The following is a 23581-nucleotide window of genomic DNA, read 5'->3' as shown; positions in this document are numbered from 1 at the left end:
TGTAAAAACATCCCTGCTGTTTGAAAAGCTAGTTTTCAGTTTTAAAGAAGCCTAAGTCTATTTCTACAAACAATTTCAGATTAACTTTAACTTAATTCTTCGTATTTGAAAGGAAAGACTGAAGGACTTTGGGAGGTAATGTGGCTCTGCCTGTGGATAAATTAGGATGAGATGATTCTCATCCTGGCTTCTAGGAAACACAGTGTGAAGATGAAGGTCACCAGATAGAAAAGGTTGTTGAGCTGGAGTGTAACAGAAATAAGGAGTAATGGTTCTCTACTGTGTGTTCCCCTCTCCATCAAAGAATCATGCATGAAAATCTGCCCTGGAGTTAGAAGTGCCCTGCTCTGAGAAAGAGAGGATGGGAGCAGAAATTCAGGATGAGTGTAATACGGAATGAGGTTTTCTTGGAAACACGGGCCCTACAGCATCTTTGCTGGATATTCTTTGTGCTGCAGCTGGTACAACTGCAGTACTGAAGGAGAAAAGCTAATTGTGGAGTGTCAGTTGGAGATACCAGAAGTGATGCTGATATCTCTGGCTTGGTTTGTTCTATGCCACCATGTAGCTTGAGTGATGTCTTAAAAACATACTTGTTCACTCAGAATACGTCAATCGCAGAATGTTTCAGATACAAGAGAGGTCTATGGGCTGCCTTTGACATTTTAAACATGAGTGATTTCTAGGTTCTTAACTGAAATAGTTTCTTACCCTCAGTGTTGGTAAATTACAGGATGCGGGTGTGTCTATGTTTTGAGTATTTGTAAACGTGTGTCTATAAAATACATTTTTTTTCACATTATTCTTTAATTAAAAGATCTTACTACACCTCATTAGGTGGAAGAGCTGGAAAATGAATCATGTCTTCCTGCAACTCCACAAAAGAAGGGAAATTCAACAGAATCACTTGAGAGTGACCAGCATAAAAATGATTGGGAAGGTAACGAAGACTTATGTATTGCTTCTTTGGGTGCTTGAACTCTTCTACATAAGGCTTGCAGGACCTATTTGAATTGTAAGTCCTTTCAAACTAGCCATCTTTTGGTTTTATATCATAAAACCAATCCTGGCTGCTAAAGTGTTATGATGGAAAAAATCATTTACTTCTCTCAAAACAGTGATGCTGAAATGGTGAACTTTGAGGGCAGCATTAAAAAATACATGAGGTGAAAGTACCATCTTCAGAGGTACCTGTGCTACACAGTTGGCTAGATCTTATTGACTGGGGACCCAAGTTTCTCTAAACTCAGGAAAACCTTAACCTCAGGTTTATATCTGTTATGTGTGTAAGGTGAATTTAATTGGCTGGTGTTTACTAGATCTTCCTTTGCCACCTCCCCCCTTATCATTTGAATAATAGGTAACTGCCAGTGGTAACATGATTGTAATTGTAAATTGTAAAAATAAATGAAATTTCTCCAAAACAGCACCGAAAAGTTTTCTCTTTTAGCGCTGCATTACAAATGCACTGACTGATGGTAATGCTCTGGTGTAGTGGGACCGTTGGCAGTTTGTTGGCAGTTTGTTGTCAGAGCCAGAAGCTAATGCTGTTACACATCAGAGTTACTGTGTGTGCAGACACATCTAAGCTATCCAGATGTTCAGCAACCCTGCTGGAGCTGCAGGAGGCAGAGCTACTTGATGCTGAGATCTTCTGCTTAAATACAGAAAATCCTCCAGATCATTCTAGCCAGCCCTTCTAGGCATACACATGAAGAAATGCCTAGGGAAATCTGGCTAGTAGTCTTACAACTAGGGATATTCACAGAAAACAACTAAACAGCAATTGGTTTGGTACACCTTAAGCAGACAACAATTTTCAGTCATTCCTGGGATTAGGTATGTTCAGACTAAAAACTTGGAGTCTCCTCAATTGGACAGCCCATTTCTAAATACGCTTTTAATACCCTTATTTAGCTGATAATGATGCTCAGACAAGGGGAATTCATGCTAAATGACTGCAATATCTGGAATGAATTACTGATACAGATGGTGCTTGAATTGTAATCTTTAAGTTACACACTCTTCTCTGTTTAATACAGGATTATCAGCTCAGGTGGAATATTGTGCAAAGGGAGGTGGTTCTAAGGAGACACCAAGTATAAAAAGTCCCACTGATGCTGCCCATGACTCTTGTGATTCCACACTTGCAGCAGAAGACTCTTGTGCTTTGCCGCAAGAGGATGCATGCCTTCCAGACATGGACCATCACTATAAAGCAGCTGCACCCCTTCTGAGACCTGAGCCTTCTGCAGTGAACCTTGAGGAACACCATAGTGCAAAAGTGTCGTACTGTTCAGATGAGTCATCTGATGAATTGAAATTACATCAGCAAAATACCAATACTGTAGTATCTGCACTTCCAAAATTGCAACAAATTGAAGGAGAAACTGTTGTGTTTCCAGACATACTAGCAGCTGACTTGTTTAGCAATGGTGTGGAAACAGAGGGCATAGATATATTGGCAGATGTTGCACAAAGGTCCTCAGTAAATTCTGTAGATCCAGACATTCAAGACCAGGAAAAGGGAGATCCACTGTTTATTGGCAAAGTAGAAGCCTGCTTGGGTACTATTGAGAATCATTCCAACCATGCTGCCTCAGATACTCCACCAAGCACCTCACAGGTTGCAGCAGCCAATTCAGAGTCGTCTTCTGACATCAAGACAGTGGCTGTTTTGAAGCCTAAAAACAGTTCAGTAACAAGAAATGACAAAGAAACTTGTGAAATAATGGAATTTCAGTCATCCAAAGGCAATGTAGAAAAAAAAATAGACACTGCTGCATCTGTCTCAGAAGCAGGTTGCATGCTACCTCCCAGTAAATTGGAAGTATGTTTTAAAGCAGAAACTGTTTCTGTTTCGAAGGGTAACCAAGGCAGTCAACAGGCCCACGCATCATACATTTCTGAAAAACTTTCCATTGGATGTCTTGCCTCTTCAAGTTTGGCTGGCTTGAAGAGTAATATCTCATCTGATGATGATGGTAAGGAGTACCAGATAAGCAGTACAGCTTCTCACAGAAAAACAGTGGAAGACAGTCAATCTTCAGATGAAAATGTGAAAAGTCCACTGAAGACTGCTTCTGCTAAACCAGTCAGATTTACCATTGCACCAGCATGGCAAAGATCTCTCTCAGGGGGGTCAAATTCAAAGGAAGATTCCTATACCAGAAGCTCCCCAACGTCCCCTATAAGACCAGAGTTGTTTGAAGGAATGACAAAAGAACACACACGTTTTGATGCAGTCATCCAGGAATCAGCAAAAACCAACTCAGATAGATTTGATCAAGATTGTAAGGACAGTGATTTGCATTTGAATTCTTCTATGGAGTGGGCTGACCATGAAGCACAAAATGTTGAAAACCCATTTGGGGTTAGACTGAGGAGAACATCTTCTTTACTAAAATACCAGAATGAAAGCCGTGCTGAGACTCCAAAGCTGATCCCCTCAGCTGTTCCCACTGTTGCTTCTGCTTCAGTCAAGGAGGATCAGAAATTGGTGGGCACTGGGAAACCACCTCCAGGACTTCCTGTCAGCACAAAATCATTTGTTAAAAAAACAGATCTCCTAGAAGACAAAAATCCTCCCAAGACAAGATCAGAAGAAATGGCAAAGAAGCAAAATGGTCATAAACCTTCAGGTATTTATGCTGTATTTTAATCCAAACATTGTAGAAAACTGGTTGTGTAAGAACCTTGGCAGAGTGGCAAACAAGAGATAAAAATCCTCTTGACAAGGACCAAATTCAGCCTTGAATTCGTCAGTACCATAGTTTAATTGGCTTGCTGATTTGGCTAGTCAAGCGAATTCTTGGTTTATCTTAATGAGGGGTGTGTTCAGCAAGAATAACAACAGAGTAATAGCTTAAGGGCCTCTGAAACATTTCTGGTGCGACCTACTTGTGCATATCACTGAAGTTTTAACACAGTTTTTTATAACTTGCTGCTGTTTTGTAATTTTCCAGACTGCAGCAGCTCAAATCTTAACTAGGAGTTGCATTAGGTGTGATTATTTTTTTTCCTACAATCACTTAATTTAAAATATTTAAAAAGTGAAAAGGCAGCCTGTGTTTTACTACCTCCATGAAAAAATAGTGGTTATCATACTCATTTAATCTGCAGTGTAAGGATGTTATTTCAAAGGCAAAATCCGGTTCACAGTGATTGCAGTGGGAGTTCTGCCATTGACTTAAACGGAAGCGGAGTCAGGTCAAAAACTCCAGAATAAACAGAAAAACAGTTATTGCCAAGGACAAAATCATCAGGGAAGGTAATCTTATGTCCAGAGTGTTCAAAGGGTATTACAGATGCTGAAGGATTTAAAACACACTAGCTTTAGACTGACTTGACCTAAATCCCTTCTTTACTTCAAAAATGCTTCTGCTGCATCCAGCTCTGGGGTCCCCAGTACAAGAAAGACAGGGAGCTGTTGGAGCGAGTCCAGAGGAGGCCATGAAGGTGATCAGAGGGCTGGAGCACCTCTCCTATCAGGAGAGGCTGAGAGAGTTGGGATTGTTCAGCCTGGAGAAGAGAAGGCTCCGGGGAGACCTTAGAGCAGCCTTCCAGTCCCTAAAGGGGCCTACAGGAAAGCTGGAGAGGGACTGTTTACAAGGGCATGGAGTGATAGGAGAAGGGGTAATGGTTTTAAACTGAGAGAGGGTAGATTTAGATTAGATATTAGGAAGAAATTCTTTACTGTGAGGGTGGTGAGACACTGGAACAGGTTGCCCAGAGAAGCTGTGGATGCCCCCTCCCTGGAAGTGTTCAATTCCAGGTTGGATGGGGCTTTGGGCAACGTGGTCTAGTGGAGGGTGCCCCTGCCCGTGGCAGGAGGGGTTGGAACTAGATGAGCTTTGAGGTCCCTTCCAACCCAAACCATTCTATGATTCTTTTGTAGAAAAAGTCCCCTCTCCACATTTGGAAACTGCTTCCTCTGAACCAGCTTGGATCTCCATGGCAAAATTAAAACAAAAGGGTTTCCAGGACCACCCTCTTGCCAAAGGACATAAAGCTGAACACAAAGCTTTGACCAAAGTGGATCAAGAGGAGGTAGAGTATCAAGTAATGTTGCATGGCTGTGAATCCTGCACCAGATTGCCTGGGTACTTCTGCAAACTGTTGAATATCATCTTCATTGGAGGTGTATTGTGAGCACTACTCAAAGAGAGACTTTCAGGACTGGTCTCTAAAGTGTGTTGGGACAGACAACTGATGCAAGTGAGCAAACACATGTGTGACTATACTGTCACAGTGATTAGTTTCAGAGCTGGATCCTCCTATATGTTCCTTTGCACTACTCAAACCTGAACTTTTTCAGAGTTTGCCTATTGCCCAGAATGTATTTATGTAGCCCAAGAGCTGCTTTGAATTGCACTAGCTTCCTCGCTGTTAGTGACCTGCAGACCACATTCACTGCTCTGGTCTGGAGACTGCGTACTGAAAGTTTGGCTTTTCCACTGACTCTTGCACAAGTTTCTTGTGCAGCTTGGGCAAGATCTTCAATTCCCCATCCGTAAGAGAGAGAGGATAACTTGCCTGCATTGAAGTAACCCTGTATTTGTAGCAACTGTCTTCCTTCTTGCCTTCTCCCTCCCTCCTACAGGATGTCCCTAACCATCGTTGTCTGGCTTGTGCTGTGTTTCCACAGTCAGGTTTAGAGATATTGCCAGGGCGAGTTTCATGGGTGCCAGTAGCTAGCAGGTTTCTTAGTTGCATTCTTTTCTTCTCTCCCCCTTTTGTAGCAAGGGATCTGTGCTAGTGAGAACATACCGAAGAAGAATCTGCCTTCCAGCTTGAGCTCTCAGGACAAGAAAACCCAAATGAAGACCAGTGTGTCTGCTGCAGCAGGTATTCTCTTTCTTTACATCTTTACGTAGTAGCTACAGTTTACGCCAGTAAGCGGTATGGGTGGCAGGTAATGGGAGGAGATAGTTACCTTTTTGATAATCAGCACACTTTATATGAGGCCTGTTCAGACTATAGTTTGTGTATAAGTCAACATATTGGCTTGCTCACCCATGAAAGAAAGGAAATGAGGAACTTTTATCCCCACTGCCAGTTCATGAAATGGCATATAAACAGTATGGTGATTTATTACTAGCAAATGTCAGTAGTAAAGAATAGCAGTTGAAGTTGGAGAGTGTCCAGAGGAGAGCAGCAAAAAAGGTCAGGTCCTCTGGACCTCCAGTCAGCCAGGAAATACTGATGGGAGTGGAGTTGTTTAGTCTAGAGAAGACAATTTAATTTGCTGCAGAGGACAAGACTAGTCTTTATGCCCTGTATGAGCTTAAAATGCATCAGGAGAGGTTTAGCTTAGATATTAGGAAATACTTTCTAACAATAAGAGTGGTGAAGTGTGGAATAGCATAGGTTGCTTACAGAGTGTACAGTTTCCATTGCTGGATATGTTTAATAGATAAACATGTCTCAAGAACAATTTAGGTAGAGTCAGTTCCACTCTCAGGTGAACATAGAAGCTTGATGCCCCCTCTCCCGCCCTGTTAGCTGTGATTTTCTGTAAGATGCAGGGGAAGAATGTGACTCAGACATCGTGACTCACAAACCTCTTCCAAGGCTACTGCTGGGCTGCAGCTTCTCCCTCCCTGCTTACTCAGTGTGGTGCCAAACCTCAGAGACATGCTCCAGCTAGATATAGATAAGCCAGTTCTTCAGCTGTGAAAGCATATTGTGCTAGCTGAAAGCTATTGATTTCAGATACTGCCTAAGAAGATAAGAAATGCCCCACTGTGTCAGAGCAGTGGCTTTTCTATTCCAGGTTCCTGTTGCTGACACGGTCAGTAAGGGATGCTGTCTAGAGAGAGTGCATGCATCTGGCCACTTTCCCCTTAGAATCCACCAGCATCCAGAATTGTTTTATTAGAGATATTAGGGGGTACTTCTGTGCCTGCTCCCTGTAGTAGCTTTTTATAGATCTGTTCCCTGTTTTTTGAGTCTACAGGTCCTACAAAATAAGCTTTCTCCCTTACTACAGGTAGCTGACCAGCTGAGGATATGCACCAACACAGAGGTTCTGATGCCAATTGCCAGCCTTACTCTGTGTGTGTGATCAAAATACAATAGTTTTTAGAAAGGATTGTGTTACAGGCCAGCTTCGTCTTATGGTTGTAGGTGCAAAGTGAGAGATGAAAAGTATACAGGCCAAGATTTTTGCTCAGATTAGAAGGTCTTCCTTTGAAAGGCTGGCACGGACAGAGTGGATTTCTGTCTGTTGAATTAGCTAAACCTTGGAAGCCCAGCAGTCTTCAGTCAAAATTCAGAACTCCACAAATTGCTACTTGTTTACTAGAATTTATACCACTTGCGGTCCTTGCAGCAGAATTACAAGTTTTTCTGCATCACCTCTTCCCAAGAATTGGCCTAGTTTCCTGACATCCAGCTGCTTCCCCCCCGCTTCCAGGGACAGCATTTATAGGCATATTCTAGTCTTCCACTCCTTGAGTATCACACAGAGATCTGACCAGTGCTGATGTTTAAGGAAAACACTACTCTACTGCTCAGAAAACCATTCCCTATTGTTTAGGAAATGTTCATCACTGTCAGCACACAAGTAGGAGATCGGGAATCCCATATGTGTTCTCTTATTTGGTTTCCATTAGCACAGCCAGCAATTTGTCTAGTTGAAGGTGCTCATGGTGGAAAGGATGTAGATTTAATATCCAGAGGAGTTATTAATTTGAATCATGCTTATGTTAACTGTTAGCAATTTTCTTCCTGGATGGTTGAGGTTTTCTGTGCAATGCATACATCCTGCACACAACAGCAAGAGCCAGGACAGCTCAAGGTCAGCTAAATTTGGAACAGAATTCCGAGAAATCAGATCCTGACTTTACTGAGTGTGACTTTTTTTGTTACTGCTGCATGGCAGCCCATGTCATAACCAAGGGCAGACTACTTAGCTTGCCTCTTCTCTTTCCCTCTTAACCCTAAGCATGGTGAGGTTTGTTCCAAAGCCTTAAATTCCTACGTCACCTTAGATACTTCTGAAAAATTTGCTGTGTAGGTAGACCTGCAGTCTGTTTTTAATTGATATTATACTTCCTCCAGTATTTCTAAGCATAGCTTGCCTCCTGCAAGAACTACCAATGCACCAGGATTTTTAAAAGACCAGAGACCTTCTGAGTGGAGTGACTGATGGAGCTGATAGACATTTTCCATTGATTTCAGTGCGAGCAAGATCAAGCTTCCTGTACTTAACATTGCTTAAGTCCCCATGTGGCCTCTGTTCTTGTGCTGGAGCACAGCAGCCTCATCGTGCCTGCCACATGCCACACACAGACTAATCAAGTGTGAGGAAAAAGTTTGAATTTTCTCAGTTTGACTTACAGAAATGAAGTACTGCCTGGGTTGAAATGGATGGAGAGAGCACAATGTTCAAAGACTTGTGAGCCATGTCTCGAGAAATGAGAGCTGTATCTGTTCAGAGCTGCTTTCTGTGAAGCCCCATGCCAGGCTGTATGTCTGATGACATTAATCTTGAAAATTTTCAAACAAGATGGATGGAGATAGCCTTTTCTAAGTAGTAACTCAAAGCCAGACAAGGAGTGTTATCTGTGTTCCTCCATCCTTTGTGAAGGTGACAGGCTTGTGTTAGGCTGCAGGAAGAGGAACACCTAGCCCCACCAGAATCCCACCTTCTTGGTTTACAACAAGAACATAAAGCACTGGTTTGATCCCTACCTAGTATTTAATAATATTGCTGAGCAATTGTTGTGCCGGCAGTGAAGACTGAAAAAATATCTTTAAGACTTCTCAGTGTTGAAAAACATTACTTTTAATCCCGCAGCAAGTCTGGGGTGATCCTTGCCCTGCAGATATTTTGTTTCCATTTTCCTGCATACTCAGGAGTCTTATTCCTAGATTTTCATGCACTCGCAGAGCAGAATAAGCCTGTGGAACTCCTTGCTGTGCACTGTCATGGAAATTCAGAGTTAGAAAACATTAAGAAATGAGTTAGCCAAGAATTTGAATTATAAAAACACCTGGGGCTATAGTCTCCACGTGCTTGAAGAATTTTGAAGAGCTTCTTCATTTATCAGGGCTTAGACACTTGCTGTTGGGACTGAGGAGAAGATTCTTTTATGGGAAGATTATTCACTAACAGTTTAGTATCAATTTTTCCATTGCAATAGCTAGTTCTCGCCATTGTTGTAGCTGGACCAGATAGTGCTAGCGATACCCAGTTTAACAATTCCTCTGACTTATTTTTGAGTCGCAAACATTCTGGGCTGTAAAACAATTGCTTTAGAGAGAAGGAAGTATTATTGGCAGAAAGTGAGTTTTTAACTCTGTAGCCTTCTGACGTATGATGGATATCTTGTTGTTGGCAGATAAAGTTGGACCTATTGCTCAGGAAGCATCTGTGATTCCTGCTGTTGAAAAGGAAGGAAGACACTCCTCTAACCTGCCAATGACACCATGCAGCCCTGCTGAACCACCGTGGCTATCCCTGGCCAAGAAGAAAGCCAAAGCGTGGAGTGAAATGCCACAGATTGTACAATAGCAAATGACATGAGCATCCTTCTTTGTATTGCCAATAGCTGCGTTAACTCCATTTAATCCCTTCTTTACTGTGACCATTTTTTGAGAAATAAGAGCCTTAAAACTTTTTATTAGACTGTTGTATGTAAATACACAATGAAGAAATGCCATCACAGGCTTAATTTGAAGTAGGAAGCTGAGCATTTCCTACTATCAAATACTAGGAAAACTTGATCAATTTATTATATCCTTGCACATCTGGCAGTGATGTTCAAAGAAGACATGCTTCAGGCTTTTGAAACATTTCCCTTGCAAAATACATTTTTAAAGTTTCCGCAGACTATACAATATTTTGTGCAATGGCTAAGAAATTACTGTAGTCTATAAAATAGATACAATGCTGGGCACTGACACATCATGACTCATGGGCATTGATGTCATCACACTTCTTTCTCTAATGCTCTGGGATGGGCAGTCTGACTTTGCTTCTGATTGTTAATGGATCTGTGTTGTGATAGCTATAGGATCTAAACAGCATTGCGAATTGGAGTAGTTTTGGCTTTTGGGTGAAGTCGCAACACCATGGGTCTTGTGCTTTGCTCATTGATGCCCACTAGAATGGCCCAGAGCTACACACCTGTTCTCTCCCATGCCCTAGAAAACCACCACACTCTAGCATGTACTCTGCTTTTGGTTACACCTGTGGAAATCTGGGATAGTTTGGGCATTCTACCAAAAAAAAAAAAGTTTTAATGATGGCAAATATTGATTTATTTTTTGTGAGATTCCTCAGCCAATTGTGTCTCTTAAAGAGTGTGTTGGGGGTGGTAACTATTTGCTGCCTAGAAGGTGCACTCTGCTCTCCATGTTCACGTGAATGTGTGTTTAGTTGGTTGTATTTAATATTAGTGATAAAAGGGGCATCTGCTTTTCTCCTTGCCTCATCAGTCTTTAACCAGTAACTCAACATCAGTCTAAGAATGTGCAGCTGGGAAAGGATTATTCTCTCAGGGCCTGGCCTTGCAGTCACTTAAGTTAACAGAAGTTTTGCTTCAGACTTTGAAGGAAGCAGATACTTGAAAAAGAAGGTTTGTAAAATGATGTTCGTGGCTTAAGTGGCAGTGGCACTCACCGGTCCTTTTCAGGTTTTGCAGCATTGCGCATTTATGTAGTTTTTGTTTACAGTCAGTGCAAAATTTGAAGGCTGGCTGGGCTGACGGAGAGTTTGTAGCTGGAAAGTTGATAGGTATTTTAAAGAAAAATACTGGATTAACTGCAAAACAAAAATTTGGTTTCAGATCAGCTTAAGCAAGACTTTAATCTTCCAGTCTTGGCCTGAATTTAATATGTAGCTCTTGCAATTTGAAAACAGTATTAATTAGGACCCATACTGTGATTTTAATTTTTTTTTTAATATAGGTGAAAACTTACTCACCCAAGTAGGCTCACTGAAGCTATAGATACTGTTTATTTTGTACTAACACCAGAAAGAGTAAGAATTTCACATTGACTTGGTAATCCATGCCTATTTTACTACTTGTGTTTCTCTATTTTAGGAAGCATATCTTCTCTTACAAAGAACTGAAACATTTGTATTTCTCTGAAATTTTTGAGTGTAATGTAAATGAACATACTCAGCTTTGATTCTTGAAGTTTTGTACAGCTGCCATCCCATCACAAGCTTACTGACCCTGTGTAAAATACGTGCATTTCTATATTCAGCAAACTGTCTTCTCTTTTTCGTAGTGTGGATTGTGATCCTTCACCCAAAGTACTGCAAATGATACTATAATCTCTCTTTCCCTGTGTTTGCTTTTGATCTTAATATTGTTTCTGTCTGTTATGTTTGGTATGTATATATGTTTTTGTAATCCTTGTCTTGAAGGAACCCATTTTGATTCCATTCCCATATTTGGTTTATGATTAAATGCTGTTGCCAGCGATGAGGATATAATTCCTGGGAAAAGAAGTGTGATAGATGCCTCTCATTAAGGAAAAAATAAAAAGATGTCTTTGGTCAATATAGACTCTATATATGGATATACTGCATAGATCTTGTTTTGAGATGATTTTGCATGGCCTAGGACTGATCAACACAGCTGGTCACACTAATGAACTTTTCTAAATCTAACTAATTTTCTAAATCTAGTTTAAAACATCACCAGAGAGCTGATGGCACTCCTTTTGTTCTGGAATTATTGCTTCTTCAGTACAGGGTTGCCTTGAAGGCTAGCACTTGTGGTCACAGGAAGCCTTGTAAATAACTTGTTCGAATGTGTTCTGGTATTGCTAGCAAACTGCTATAAGACATTTTGGGGTTGCTTTAAAAAAGAAGAAAACCACATGAGAATCATGTGATGTTACATTTACATTTACTTGCCTTCTGGATTTCGGAAATTAATGTTTTCAACTTTCTCTCTGCAACCAAGAGAACAAAAAGCATGTAGAGAAAAAAAAAATCAAAACTGAGTCTCATGTAGTCACAAGAGTTTAGAATATGGGGGTTTAAGATAAGCATTGAAATATCAGTGGCTTATGGATACATTTATAGAAGTTGGTAGCTCTGTTAGCATGGCTTTGATTTCCTGTTGTCCTAGTGTAGTTTTTAGGTGTTCGATCAGTGCAAATAACTAATATAATAAGCTCATTTTGGGTGATTATTTCTTGACATAGTTATTGTCTTTGAAAATAAGCTGTCTTGAAGCGCAGAGTTCATTGCAGAAAGTCACTGTGAGGTTTTATGGCTCAGAATCTTTAGTGGAGGATGTAGAAAGCTGTCCCTGAAATTCCCTGTGCACAGTGCAGCGACTGGGGTTTCAGCTGACTTTGATGGTGCTGTGTGACAGCAGAGGGTGCTAGTGCCATCCCCGAGGAGCGCAGAAGGGTTCTCCGGTCTAGAAAGCAGTTTTCAGTATGTATTTATATGCACGCTATTACAGTACGGAGACTGGAGGCTTTCATTAATGCAGAGAATTATGCATTATTCCATTGACGCAGAGAGGTCTGAAAGAGAGGTGTATTTCTATTTGTGATTTGATGGAGGGTTTGGGAGCTATAAAGTATGGAAAAAACTCCTTCCTTTGTTGTTACAAGATGCGTGAACGTGTCCAAAAAGAGCATTGCAGTTTGGCATTTTAACTCTGCTGCTTAGAACAACTGCTACCTGGCTACAGGTTGATCTTCATCCCAGCCAGATGTAGAATCTGATGATTTTACAGAAGAGATTAGAGAGACAAACAGCACCTAGCTGTAGATTACAGAGATTCCTTTTGCTGTAATAGTGAACTGTAAAGACTTGGGCTAAAAGAGAATCTGTTATGTTATTATCCAGTTGGGAATCTGCTTGTAATTAAGTGGGTTTGTGGACAAGAGGCAACGAGTCAGTTTAAATGAGGGAAAAATACTCCAAAATTTCCAAAGCTACATACTTCTGCTTCAGCACAACTCTGACAACACTTTTATTACGAGAATCTTGTGTACGCATTTCCTTAAATAGACCCAAAGAATAATTCTAAAATTCAGATATAACTGAGGAGCCAATACTCATTTCAATTACCATACTTAGAAGGAAAGTCTTACAATAGTGAGGAAAGACTAACCATATTGAAAACACTGAATACTAGCCCTTTTCATGTTAGGAGGTTTGGATAGAGAGGGCCCCCCTAACCACTGTTATATTATGTCTTTTTAAGTGCTGTAGTCTAAAATAAATGCAATTTGTTTTGATGTATTACAGTAGAAGTTCTCAGCTTAGAAAAGCTGCAATTCCTGAGTTTGTGCCACCTGCTCTGTTAAGTGCTTTTGAGATCAATACAGGAAAGATACTAGCCTGTGAAGACACTTTGTCCTCTAGAACTGCTACTGGAAGGTGATACATCTGAAGGATACTGGTGATAACAGATGTGATCAGCAGCCTAATAAATAAGGCAAACATCTCTGCTTTTTCCTCTAGTGTGTGTTAGCCTACCTATGTTTTTGTTAGAGATTTATCCTGGTTGTAAGATTTGACAAACTTGTCTCATCAACCATCCCCAAAATGTTAGTAATGATGACGTGGAACCTCTCATATTTGGAGAATCTGAGCATCTGTTTAGGATTCTGACCTTGATTTCTTGCTTGCTGTAGTTGTTGCATTCTGTCTCTTCTATGTTGTCAGGAATTATTGCACCCAAAGCATCAATATTTGTTACAGGCTATTGTCATTACTGTCTGGGTTAGTTCTTGGTGCAGAGGTCCGAAACCTCTGTTTTTCATTGAAAATGTTTTTTAATGTTTTTTATGGAAGTAGGCAGGTGAAATAAACTGTAAATTCTGAACTTGGAACACAAAACCATGCATCTGCCCAGAACAAAAAGGTTGCTCAGGTATTTCCAGCTGGATGGATGAAGGGCCATGGCTGGATGAAGGTGAATGACTAGAGAGGAATGACAGTTCAAGTTGAGAAACAAAAGACTTGGAGTGGGAAGCTACAATTCAAATTACTCTTTCATAGTGGGATGTGTCTAAGCCCAAGAAAGGTATTGAAAGGGGCCTTCAAGTAGTGAAGCTCTTCATGCATCTCTTCTCTCTGCACATGAGGAAGCAGAACTCTGTATGCTCTTGTAAGTGAATGGAAATACATCAGAGATGCCCACTGCCATCCACAGCTTTGCTTTTTTTTTTTTTTTTTTTTTTTTTTTTTTTCCCTTTCATTTGATGCAGTCCACACATTTCCACTTTATTTGGTCCAGGAGAGGTAATGCTTTGTTACCAGACCTCATTCCTTATTCTGAACCACATTAAGCAGGTGAGCACCTGGACTGCACTGCACATCAGAGCATGTTGTGACCTGCTGGTCAAGCCCACAGCAGTGCAGCACTTTAAGTGGAAGTGCTGTATGATCTGTGTGTTAAAAATGTAGCTTCTGAGAAGTGAGATGAGCCAAAGTTTAGCAGCTTCCCCTCACTTCAGGGGCAGATTATTGGCTATGGAAAATGTGAGATGCTATTATTATTCTTATTGTGCTAGGAGAGATTTAAAAATAAGCTATTTTAATAGCTGTTTAGTTTTTAGAGGCAGTTAAAAGAAGAAAAATCTAGAGGCAGATTATCTAAACAGGATTATTAACTGTCAGTTCTTAGACTGATCTGTGAACCAAGTCAGTCACTAAACAAGAAACAGGTATGAAAACAGGCTGAGGTGTGGGATATGGTTTTGTATGATGTAGAAATGAAAAGGCAACAAGAAGGGATTGATTGATACAAATAACCTAAATGAAAAAAGGTTGGTTGGTGCCTGAAACTCTCATTCCAGCCTGCCTTCTATCTGCCTCTGAATAGTTCTGTTAAAAACCCCATAGCTTCTCTCTCGAATCATTCTTACTTTTCATTTGTGGGATGAAAACCACTTTTTACTTAACCTGTTTTGTAGTCAGCCATATTTTACAGAAACCTGATGAAAAGCTGACAAATCCACTATCACATACCTATCGATACTGGCAACACTGTCTTGTTCAAAGTTCACCCTAACCTACTTTGGTAAGCTAATACTTCATAGCATTTTCCCTATTGTACCTTTCTGGCTCCAAATTGGTTTTGATTTACAGGTATTTTTCCAACACAGAGGGTGAGGTTGACTTATTTAAAATTAGAAGCTTTCCACATTACTTGGGAATATGTTTCTGTGGCATTGAGGTAACTTTTTCCAAGTTACACAGTAAGTTCATTGTAGCAACTGCAGCAATGTATGGGAAAGGGTCGAAGTCCTGGGGTTGTGTTGTGTTTCCATAGAGTTTAAATTACATGCAGCAGCCTTCCCTAATGATGTCATCGGCACCATTGAGAGCTAACAAAGCAGGAGGAGATGTTGCTGGCTGGCTCCTAAGAGTGCATCGTTCCTGCTGTGTCCTATGTGTCATCGGTGACGTGGGCAAATGGAGTAAAGTGGCAGTGTTTGAGAAGCAGTGGAGGGGTGATATGCCCCTCAAAGGTGCTGCATTTTACCAGTTGTGTGGGGGGGATGAAATAACTTTACCAGACTCGGTGAGCTGTGGAAGTATGTTTTATTCATACATGAGTAAATAAAGTGATTTTTCTGTCACAGCTAGATGTACAAATTAGGCTATATCTACATTAACTAGAGCTGTGTTTTGAACACAGGAGGCATTTACTCAGTTTGGATCCTGAACTATACATATGTCAAAGAGGAGGAATATATATCTGTTTTAGTAGAACATTTAATTGGTGAAGGGAGTTCTACCCAAAGATGAGTGACCCGATCTGTACTTGTGTGAAAGGAAATCAGAACAGAGCCTCATTTTATGTTCATTTGGTTGGTTGGGTTTTTTCCATTTTGACAGGACAATTTATTACATGAGCACTTAGTGTTATGATCCCTTATAAAAATAACTGTCTTCTTACTTTACATTGTTTATAAAATAAGAGCTTTAGCTGTGAGAAGTAGTACATATTGTGGTAGAATAATAACTGGAAACATGGACATTGCATGTCAAATGCTAGAAGAATCAACATCACTTTTTGCTTGCTATTTATTTAATAGTTTCAGAGCATGACTTGCTACTAAAGCCCAAATTCTGCAAAGATCTAGCATGGACCAGTATGGCCCGGGTCTTGGACTGACCACGTGTGGCCTGACAAAAGGCAGACTACAGGTCTAGTCCTGTTCTTGACTGGCCACAGTGGAAATTGGATTTAGCCCCTTTTAAGAGAAGTTTAAGCAAAATGGAACAAAAACTTTCAGGAAAATGCTATTTTATTTTTTTCTTGATAGTCAATCACGTCATGCAAATTCAAGCAGTATAACTTGGGGGTTAAAATGGCATGGGCTCTTGTGACAAAGCATAATGTTGCAATCTTGAGTCCGACCACCCTTGAATGGGTGGAAAGTTGGGTGTTACCACTTGCTGCTGGTAACCAGGTCGGTGTGGCTCTGGGACTGTGATCAGTCTAACACCTCTGGGAGACATGTTTGCCTTAGACTTGCTGGGCATGAAGGTCTTCACTTATTCCTAGGTAATGCACCCCTAAATGGTGTTATCTGAAGGATCTGATGATGTCAGTCAGATGTTCCAAGCAAATCCATCTTCCCTAAAGCCGAGTTTGCTAAGTCACTTCTGAGTGTCTTTTAAATCCAAATGAAGAGTAGCTGCTCCATGTGGTGGGCATGCACTGGTGCCAAGAGGCACCCTGCTCTACAGTACATTTTGCTTTACTTTCAGGCAGAAGCTCCCTACTGCGATTCAGCAAGAGAAATACCTGTGCAGCTTCAGTTTAGGGATTCTCATGAGTGAGCTGCTGCCAGTCATTGCCCAGATGTGATCTCTGGTGTCTTTCATACTATGTTTAATTAATTTAGTTCAGTGAGCTTCCTGCAGCATGACTGCATGCCACTGATTTGGCCCAATACTTTCAGTTCACGTGTAGCAAGAGTCTCATTTGCAACTTCACCAAAGTCACTGGAATTGACTGGAATTGGGTGGGAATGTAATTTGTTAATGCTGGTTTATATCTTATTCCATCCTTTTTCTTATGGATTTCTCCTTTGAAGGCAGTGGCTCAAAAGTGAGATGATATAGATGTGCTGCCATGACTAATTAATTAATTTTTAGAGCATACCGCTCCTTTAGACATACATTTTGTATCCCTGGAAAGCTAATGGCACAGCAGAGGGAGCTGAGATGACGCAGTGGGATGCCTGGACCCGTCTCTGGAGACTTCAGGTGCGCCAGAGCCTCTTCCCCTCCCTGCTTCACCTCCTCTGCCCTGGCCAGCAGTGCTGAAACCTGGCTTGGGTGCAATGGGGTGAACCAGGGGGGTGGCATGTCCCACTCCAGTCCTGTGCTGGGGGCTGCTGGGGATGCCAGACTCTCATGGTCTGAAGCAGCCTTGAGCTCTGCTGCTGCGGGAGCGTGGCAGCGCCTGTGCCGAGCGGGTGCTGCTCGTGCTCTCCCCGGCCGAGATCAGTGGCTTGGGTTCCTGCAGGCACTCTGCAGGTGGCTGCCGTCTTGAACACACAGAACCTTGACATTTATTTACTCTCCCCTAGTGTTTCCCTTGCTGTGCTGATGTAACCAAGGCCATTGCATAATAACCTGGTCTTCAAAATGAATTTCTCATAGCTTTCACTATGTGAAAGAAGTTGATCCAGCAATGCTGGCGGTGTCCAGAGCCAGAGCTGCTGGAACATTCTGATTTCTTTGCCTTGGACAGGCAGCTTGTCAGTCTTCTCACTCTGTTTAATAACGGGAATTTTAGAAGTGTGCGCACACACTTTTGTATTGACTGAGCAGATAAACCCAACAATTTTCCAGACAGAACCGATATTTTTGCTAGACTTTGGCATTTGTTTTTATTAACAGTATGGATCTGTAACCACAGTACAGCAGCAAAGAGCTTTTCTTTCAGGGAGTGACTTAAACAGCAACTGATTTTATGCAATTTTCCAAAGAAATATAAAATAACAAGAAGGATTTCAGTGCTAAGTGGTGCTTTGGGCTTTCAGATCTTAGGAACAGCTCTGTCAGTCAGGAACAAATCTACTAAAGCCAATGGAATTAGTTTGGTCTAAATAAGATTATAATTGGACCTTTTAGTTTCCGCATTGCTCAGAAATAAATCTCAGTAAATAACTTGGGGTCAAGTCTCCTCCTAGCTGTGCCAGAACTATGCTGAAGTTGGGGAAAATTGCCCCAAATTCACACTGTCTGATAGTCTACAGTGAAAAAACAGTTGAATAAATATCTATGTTTCCTAGGTAGCCCTTTCAGAAATTGACTTGTAATTAATAGCTGATTCTTACTAAAAAATACTATTTTATTGGCTTCTTTGAGTTCCTCGATGTCACTGCAGGCATTTCTTCCACTGAACTTTCACGAGGTGGGAGATTCCACAGGCCAGCCACAGCTAACCCGGCTCACGTTCAAAGCTGCACCAGACTGGGTGCCACCACGTGTCACCGATGGCGCAGCATTACTGCTGTAACCCAGTGCCTGTGGTGTAATGGCTTTTAGGTTAGAGCTGATCGCTGTCCGCCCGACTCCAAGAGAAGGCAGAGCAAGCTCACATATACCTGCAAAGCAAAGCGTAGGCATTTCCACAGTCATTCACAGCGTGTTCTTCATTTATGTTTACATTGATAGTGGACCCATGATATCTATATAGCATTTTGAGCTAGATATGAAGTTCTCCAGAGTTCAGCAAGGATATGAATTAAGGTTTTAGTTCTGTGTGTTGTGGAAGTGTAATTCAGATGCACTGCTCTGGTCCAGGTCTGGATCTGAACTCCCTCAAATCTTGGGGATATTTGGAGGATTGTTTTTGTTTTTAAAACCCATGCAGTTTTCTAGCTCTTATAAACTGTGTTCATTTTGGACTCAGTCTGTTAATATACAGCCTACTAGCAGAATAGCTGCTACTATCAACACATAATCATAAATACTTCTACTAACAGACCAAGCCTGACATTCTGATTAATCTGATTATGTTTAATAATAAATTGTAGTAACACTTTGGATATGTTTTTTTAACTGGTGAAACTGCTAATCAGTTTTGCAAGACTGGCATTCAGTAGGCTAGGGATTTACCTTGCTTGAAGGCAATATTAATCCCTGGCTAAAAATATGACTATCTTTATATTTCTGGGATCATGAAACTAATTATTTTTTTCATTTTTATTTCATTTGTAGTGCAGTGAAGTATACCATTATTGATTTGGAAGAAATTGATTTATGGGAAATGGTTCATCTACCACATGAAAAATAGTTTTGAGGTAGGTCTTAATTTATTTTGGCTTTCTGAAGTCTTTAATCAGTTAACACCTGTATGGTTAAAGCACAGAAATGATAGCTAAACTGATGAACCTGTCACCATTTATTGTAGCAGAAGTAGCAAAGTGCTTGTGTGTCTGAAGCTGGCAGGCCAGTTTTGTCTAGCTAGGAAGGGCTGCAAATAGGAAGCTGATTTTCATTCTGGTCTCCCTGAGGAGCGTGTGTGTTTTGGCTCCAAAGAAGGCAGGAAGTAGACATAGAGATTTTGCCTTGGTTTTAGGAGATGTCCCACCTCTGCTCTTACCTGATACCTTGTTAAACTTGCCCAAGGATGTTTCCTGGGACATGAAAGCACTGCAAATTTGCCTCCTAGCACTGGCTTTCTGTAGAAGCTTGTCCAGCATCTTTTCTGCGCTTGTGAGACAAGGCTTTGTGAGACATGTAGGTTCCTGCAGGACTTGTGGATGTTTAACTTTGACCAATGAGAAATAATGATTTCTCATTCAGTGCCTTTGCTGAACGAGCGCTGATGTGACCCGCCTCCACAGACCAAGCCCGACGTAAACTTTTCGTAAAGGACTGAGGAAAAAAGTTGGTCTCTGGCAGTGAAATGCTGTTTTTATTTTAGGCATCTCAATGTATGAGTGAGGAAAGTAATCTGATTAGCACATTTGCTAGAGAAATGAACCAACGGGAAGGTGAAAATATTAATAAAAGATAGAGTTGGTTTATACTCAAACTGGCCTTTAAATTTGCAGTATTTGCTGTAAGAACATGCTTATGTAACCTCTATTTCTATTCATAAAGGTTTATGTGGGTCTATATTGAATTATGCATTTAAAATTAATCCACTGAGGCAGCCCACTGAGATGCCACTTCTCATTTAGTAACTGCATTAAGGACTTTGTGCTTCATTTAGAAACTGTGAGAAGCTTGCTTTGTGCTGTGGAGAGGAACTGGCCTGCCAGATTCAGACTGGCTATTATAGGGGGGTTAAAACAACCATCTCTCTGTCTCTCTCTTTCTGAGTTACCAGTAAAACTCTATTCTTGACTCGTGTGACCCGACTCACACAGCTTGGCTGAACCTGACAAACCCAACTGACTTGTGTCAGATTCTTAGAAGAGATTAATGAAGATTTTCTTCAGGGGTTGGGAACAGCTGATTCTGCCTTTGCAAGGCTGTGGGGACTCAGAATGAACAGATGCACACATTAGGTTTTTATACCAGCAGCTGTAATTCAAGTTTATTATTAAGTGTCTTGTTTGTGTAGTTTTCCAGTTCCTCAGAGATTGCGAAAGGGTCAAGAGCTCTTCTAGATGTTTACATGGATTTTGCTCTAAGAAATCTCAGGCTCTTAGCTCTTCCTGTCTGCATTCTCCAAAGTGCATTTCTGCTTCTAAAATGGCTGCAAAATGGTATTGTGAGGTTCTGTGTTGTGTCTGAATGAAACTTCTTTAGCTTAAAAATAAAAGCATACCAGTTCTGCATATTCACTCTGATGTAAAAAAACAGATTGAGATATCTATGATGTGGCCTATCTCACTCATCACCAAAGTGATTTGTTTTGGGAATGACTGCCTTTATTGACTCCAGGGAAACCTGTTGTCTTCCTATTCTGCTTTTGTTGTTATTGTTTTTAGTATTAAGATAGTGCTTTGTGGCCTTAGTTTAAAAAAAAAAAAAAAAAGCTAAATAGCTAGCAAGTCTTTCAGTTTGTATTTCTCATTCTGTGAACTGTGCTCACACTGCCAAAGTATTCAAGTGTCTCCTGAATATTTAAGAAGTTACTTTTGTGAATGCTGAAACTGAGGAAGCTTGCTCTCATACAGAGTTGTGTACCTTCTCTTCCATATTTCCCACCGCATCTGTGCCCCCCTCACTTGTGCCGTCCACTCCACATTGCAGCTAGTCCAGAGCCACCCGGAAACTCACCACCTCCCCTGCGTGTGTGTGCGAGTGCTGCGTGGCTGACTGGCAGTTTCAAATTTGAAAGGAGGTGGAAGAAATCTCAATAAAATTGGTTAAAAATCAGCCACCTGGTTCAAAACTTATCAGAGATGATGGACAGGCAGTATGATATTGTAAGTGAAGCTTATGTAGAAAACCAGGCTAAAAGTATAAATAGTTGTAAGAAGCACATTCTCTTATTTTTGCATTCTGTCTGCATTTACAGTCAGCAAACAGAACAACTTGTTTGGTTTGCTGCTTTATTTTTGCAGGAGAGAATGAATGTGTGATTTACTAGAGGGAAGCTAAGTTGAAGAAAAGGTTTTTTATGTAAGTACAGAAAGTGCTTAGTCCCCTGATCATTTATATCTGCTAAGGAATTAAATTCTAGATTCAGCTACTATAAAAATTTTGTCTCTTGCATGTATGAGTGTGCTGTATTAGATGAGAGTTTCACTGCTGCAGGGTGTCGTGCAGCCAGTCCCGGAGAGGACTTGGGACTGTCAGGGCAGACACTTTAAATGAGATTCAGTAGGTAAGGTAAATAACATATATATAAAATGACCTTATTTTAAAATAGCCTTGCCTTTACCAGATCTGTGACAAAATTAAGGCTGATATATCCTCAAAGTTATTTAGGTGTCTCATTAATGCAACAGAGAACTGGATGTCTGAGTATGTGGGGATCTGAAGTTAAATTAGAAAACAATGAACATCTTGAGGAAAGTATTATCAATGATTAAAATAGATCAGAAACATCTTTCTTTAAGTCTCACCATTTTAAGGACCCCTTATGGGCTTATTTGTGTTTAGATTAAGGGTAAATAAGAGCATAAAATTAAATGTTCATTTTAATATGTGAAAAGCAACTGGTTGCATAACTGTCGAGTTATGAAACCTATATTTTTGTCCTCTGCATCCTGAACATCTGTGGCCTATATTTAATTGCAGTTTTCATCTTCAATTTGAAGAAACAATGTTTAGCCTGAAGACAAAAGTGATCTGTGTAGTGAAATCAGCTAAATAGTGTGTTTGAGTCTTACTTGCTAACAGTAAAGGCATTTTTATACATGTTCTAACTTAGAAATTGTATTCATCTGATAGTTTAAATACAGTTAAGAATACTCTGATGTCCTGAGCAATGTGAAGAATGGAAGTATTAAGACACAGAGGGATTGTAACTCAAGACGAACAGGTGCATAAGGATAGAAAAGTGGCGCCATATTGCGGTATCAATTTTTAAGCAGAAATCCATACTGATTCCAGTAGGGAGTCATTCTGATGAAATATTGATGAAATGATATGATATGGCCCACGGGCAGGAAATAACGAAATGTGGAAAGTAAAGCAAGCCAGTACAAGTAGGGAACACAATATGAAATGCAGAACCAAAGGGAACGAGCAACCTCAGAAGTAATACACCTGAAAAAGCTGGAGAATTACATAGAAAGAAGGTTACGCGTAGAGTGGCAATGTGATAATCTCATCACCTTTCACACAGCAGTGCATGCTGCCAGATAGATAGCTTCAGCCCAGATTTGCAGCTGCAATCTATATTTTGCAGTTGGTCCATATAATGGACCAGATGAGATTTCTCTTTCAGTCAATCTCCCTTTTTCGACTTGTAATTCAAATCCAAATGCTAATCTGCATTTGTGACTCAGAAATCTCTAAATGGCATCCTTACCAGAGGAAAAAGATGGAGTCTTTAGACTCCATCATAGAAAGGTGAGGTTTAAAGGATATTCATTACAATCTTTTAAAATGCTGGTAGTCAAAAACTTCTGAAATGTTTGCATTCAGTTTGCTTTCACTTCATTGTAGCTGTTAAATTCAAGGTCTGAATATGCTTCTTAGCCCATGTCTGAGTTAGAAATCAAGATGTCTGCAAGTGTACACTGATGAAAACAAGGCAAGTTATGCTGTTTTAGTTATAAAACAAATTCTGTTGTTTGAAGTAAATCTTAGATGTGGTTCCTGAGTGCAATCTTGATGATATATCTCATTGTAAAACTACAGTTTGCTCCAAATACATTATGATTTATTTCCACAGAGGTAAGAAATTCTAAACCTCCAGTTTCTACCTGCACATCTCATGAAATAGATAGGCAGTCCTTCTGTCTTAGGATAGGCTGTTCAATAATGAAGGCTTGTTCATAGCCATGGCATTGAATAGCCTCATCAACTAGGTATCCCAGTTAACTGAGTTGCAGGTGGAAATATTTCCATCTACTATTAAAACACAGCTTCTACCAGTTTTCTGCTAGAGACATATTAAGTATTATGTTTTGAGAGTTTTCTAACACACCACCATTCGTTTCCCCATGTTGGATGTGTAGATTACAAAGAACACAAAGAAGGAACCCTCAA

The 23581-nt window shown here is 40.5% G+C and overlaps 1 protein-coding gene across 18 annotated transcripts in view; it reads left to right on the top strand.

Moving 5' to 3' along the window:
* The window catches only part of KIAA1210 (KIAA1210 ortholog), a 60478-nt gene extending 48959 nt beyond the window's left edge, over window positions 1-11519 (top strand). For all 18 annotated transcript variants that reach the window (XM_075763524.1, XM_075763514.1, XM_075763506.1 and 15 more), the window contains 5 exons: window positions 838-940; window positions 2043-3641; window positions 4898-5049; window positions 5742-5847; window positions 9348-11519. In XM_075763524.1, coding sequence (XP_075619639.1) covers window positions 838-940; window positions 2043-3641; window positions 4898-5049; window positions 5742-5847; window positions 9348-9520 — 2133 coding nt within the window. In that variant the 3' untranslated portion in view covers window positions 9521-11519. The remainder of the gene's footprint in view (window positions 1-837; window positions 941-2042; window positions 3642-4897; window positions 5050-5741; window positions 5848-9347) is intronic.
* Window positions 11520-23581: the final 12062 nt, after the last annotated feature.

The sequence above is a fragment of the Balearica regulorum genome, chromosome 11, assembly GCF_011004875.1.
Source record: "Balearica regulorum gibbericeps isolate bBalReg1 chromosome 11, bBalReg1.pri, whole genome shotgun sequence".
NCBI classification, from domain to species: Eukaryota; Metazoa; Chordata; class Aves; order Gruiformes; family Gruidae; genus Balearica; species Balearica regulorum.
This window is presented reverse-complemented; position numbering and strand designations above follow the sequence as displayed.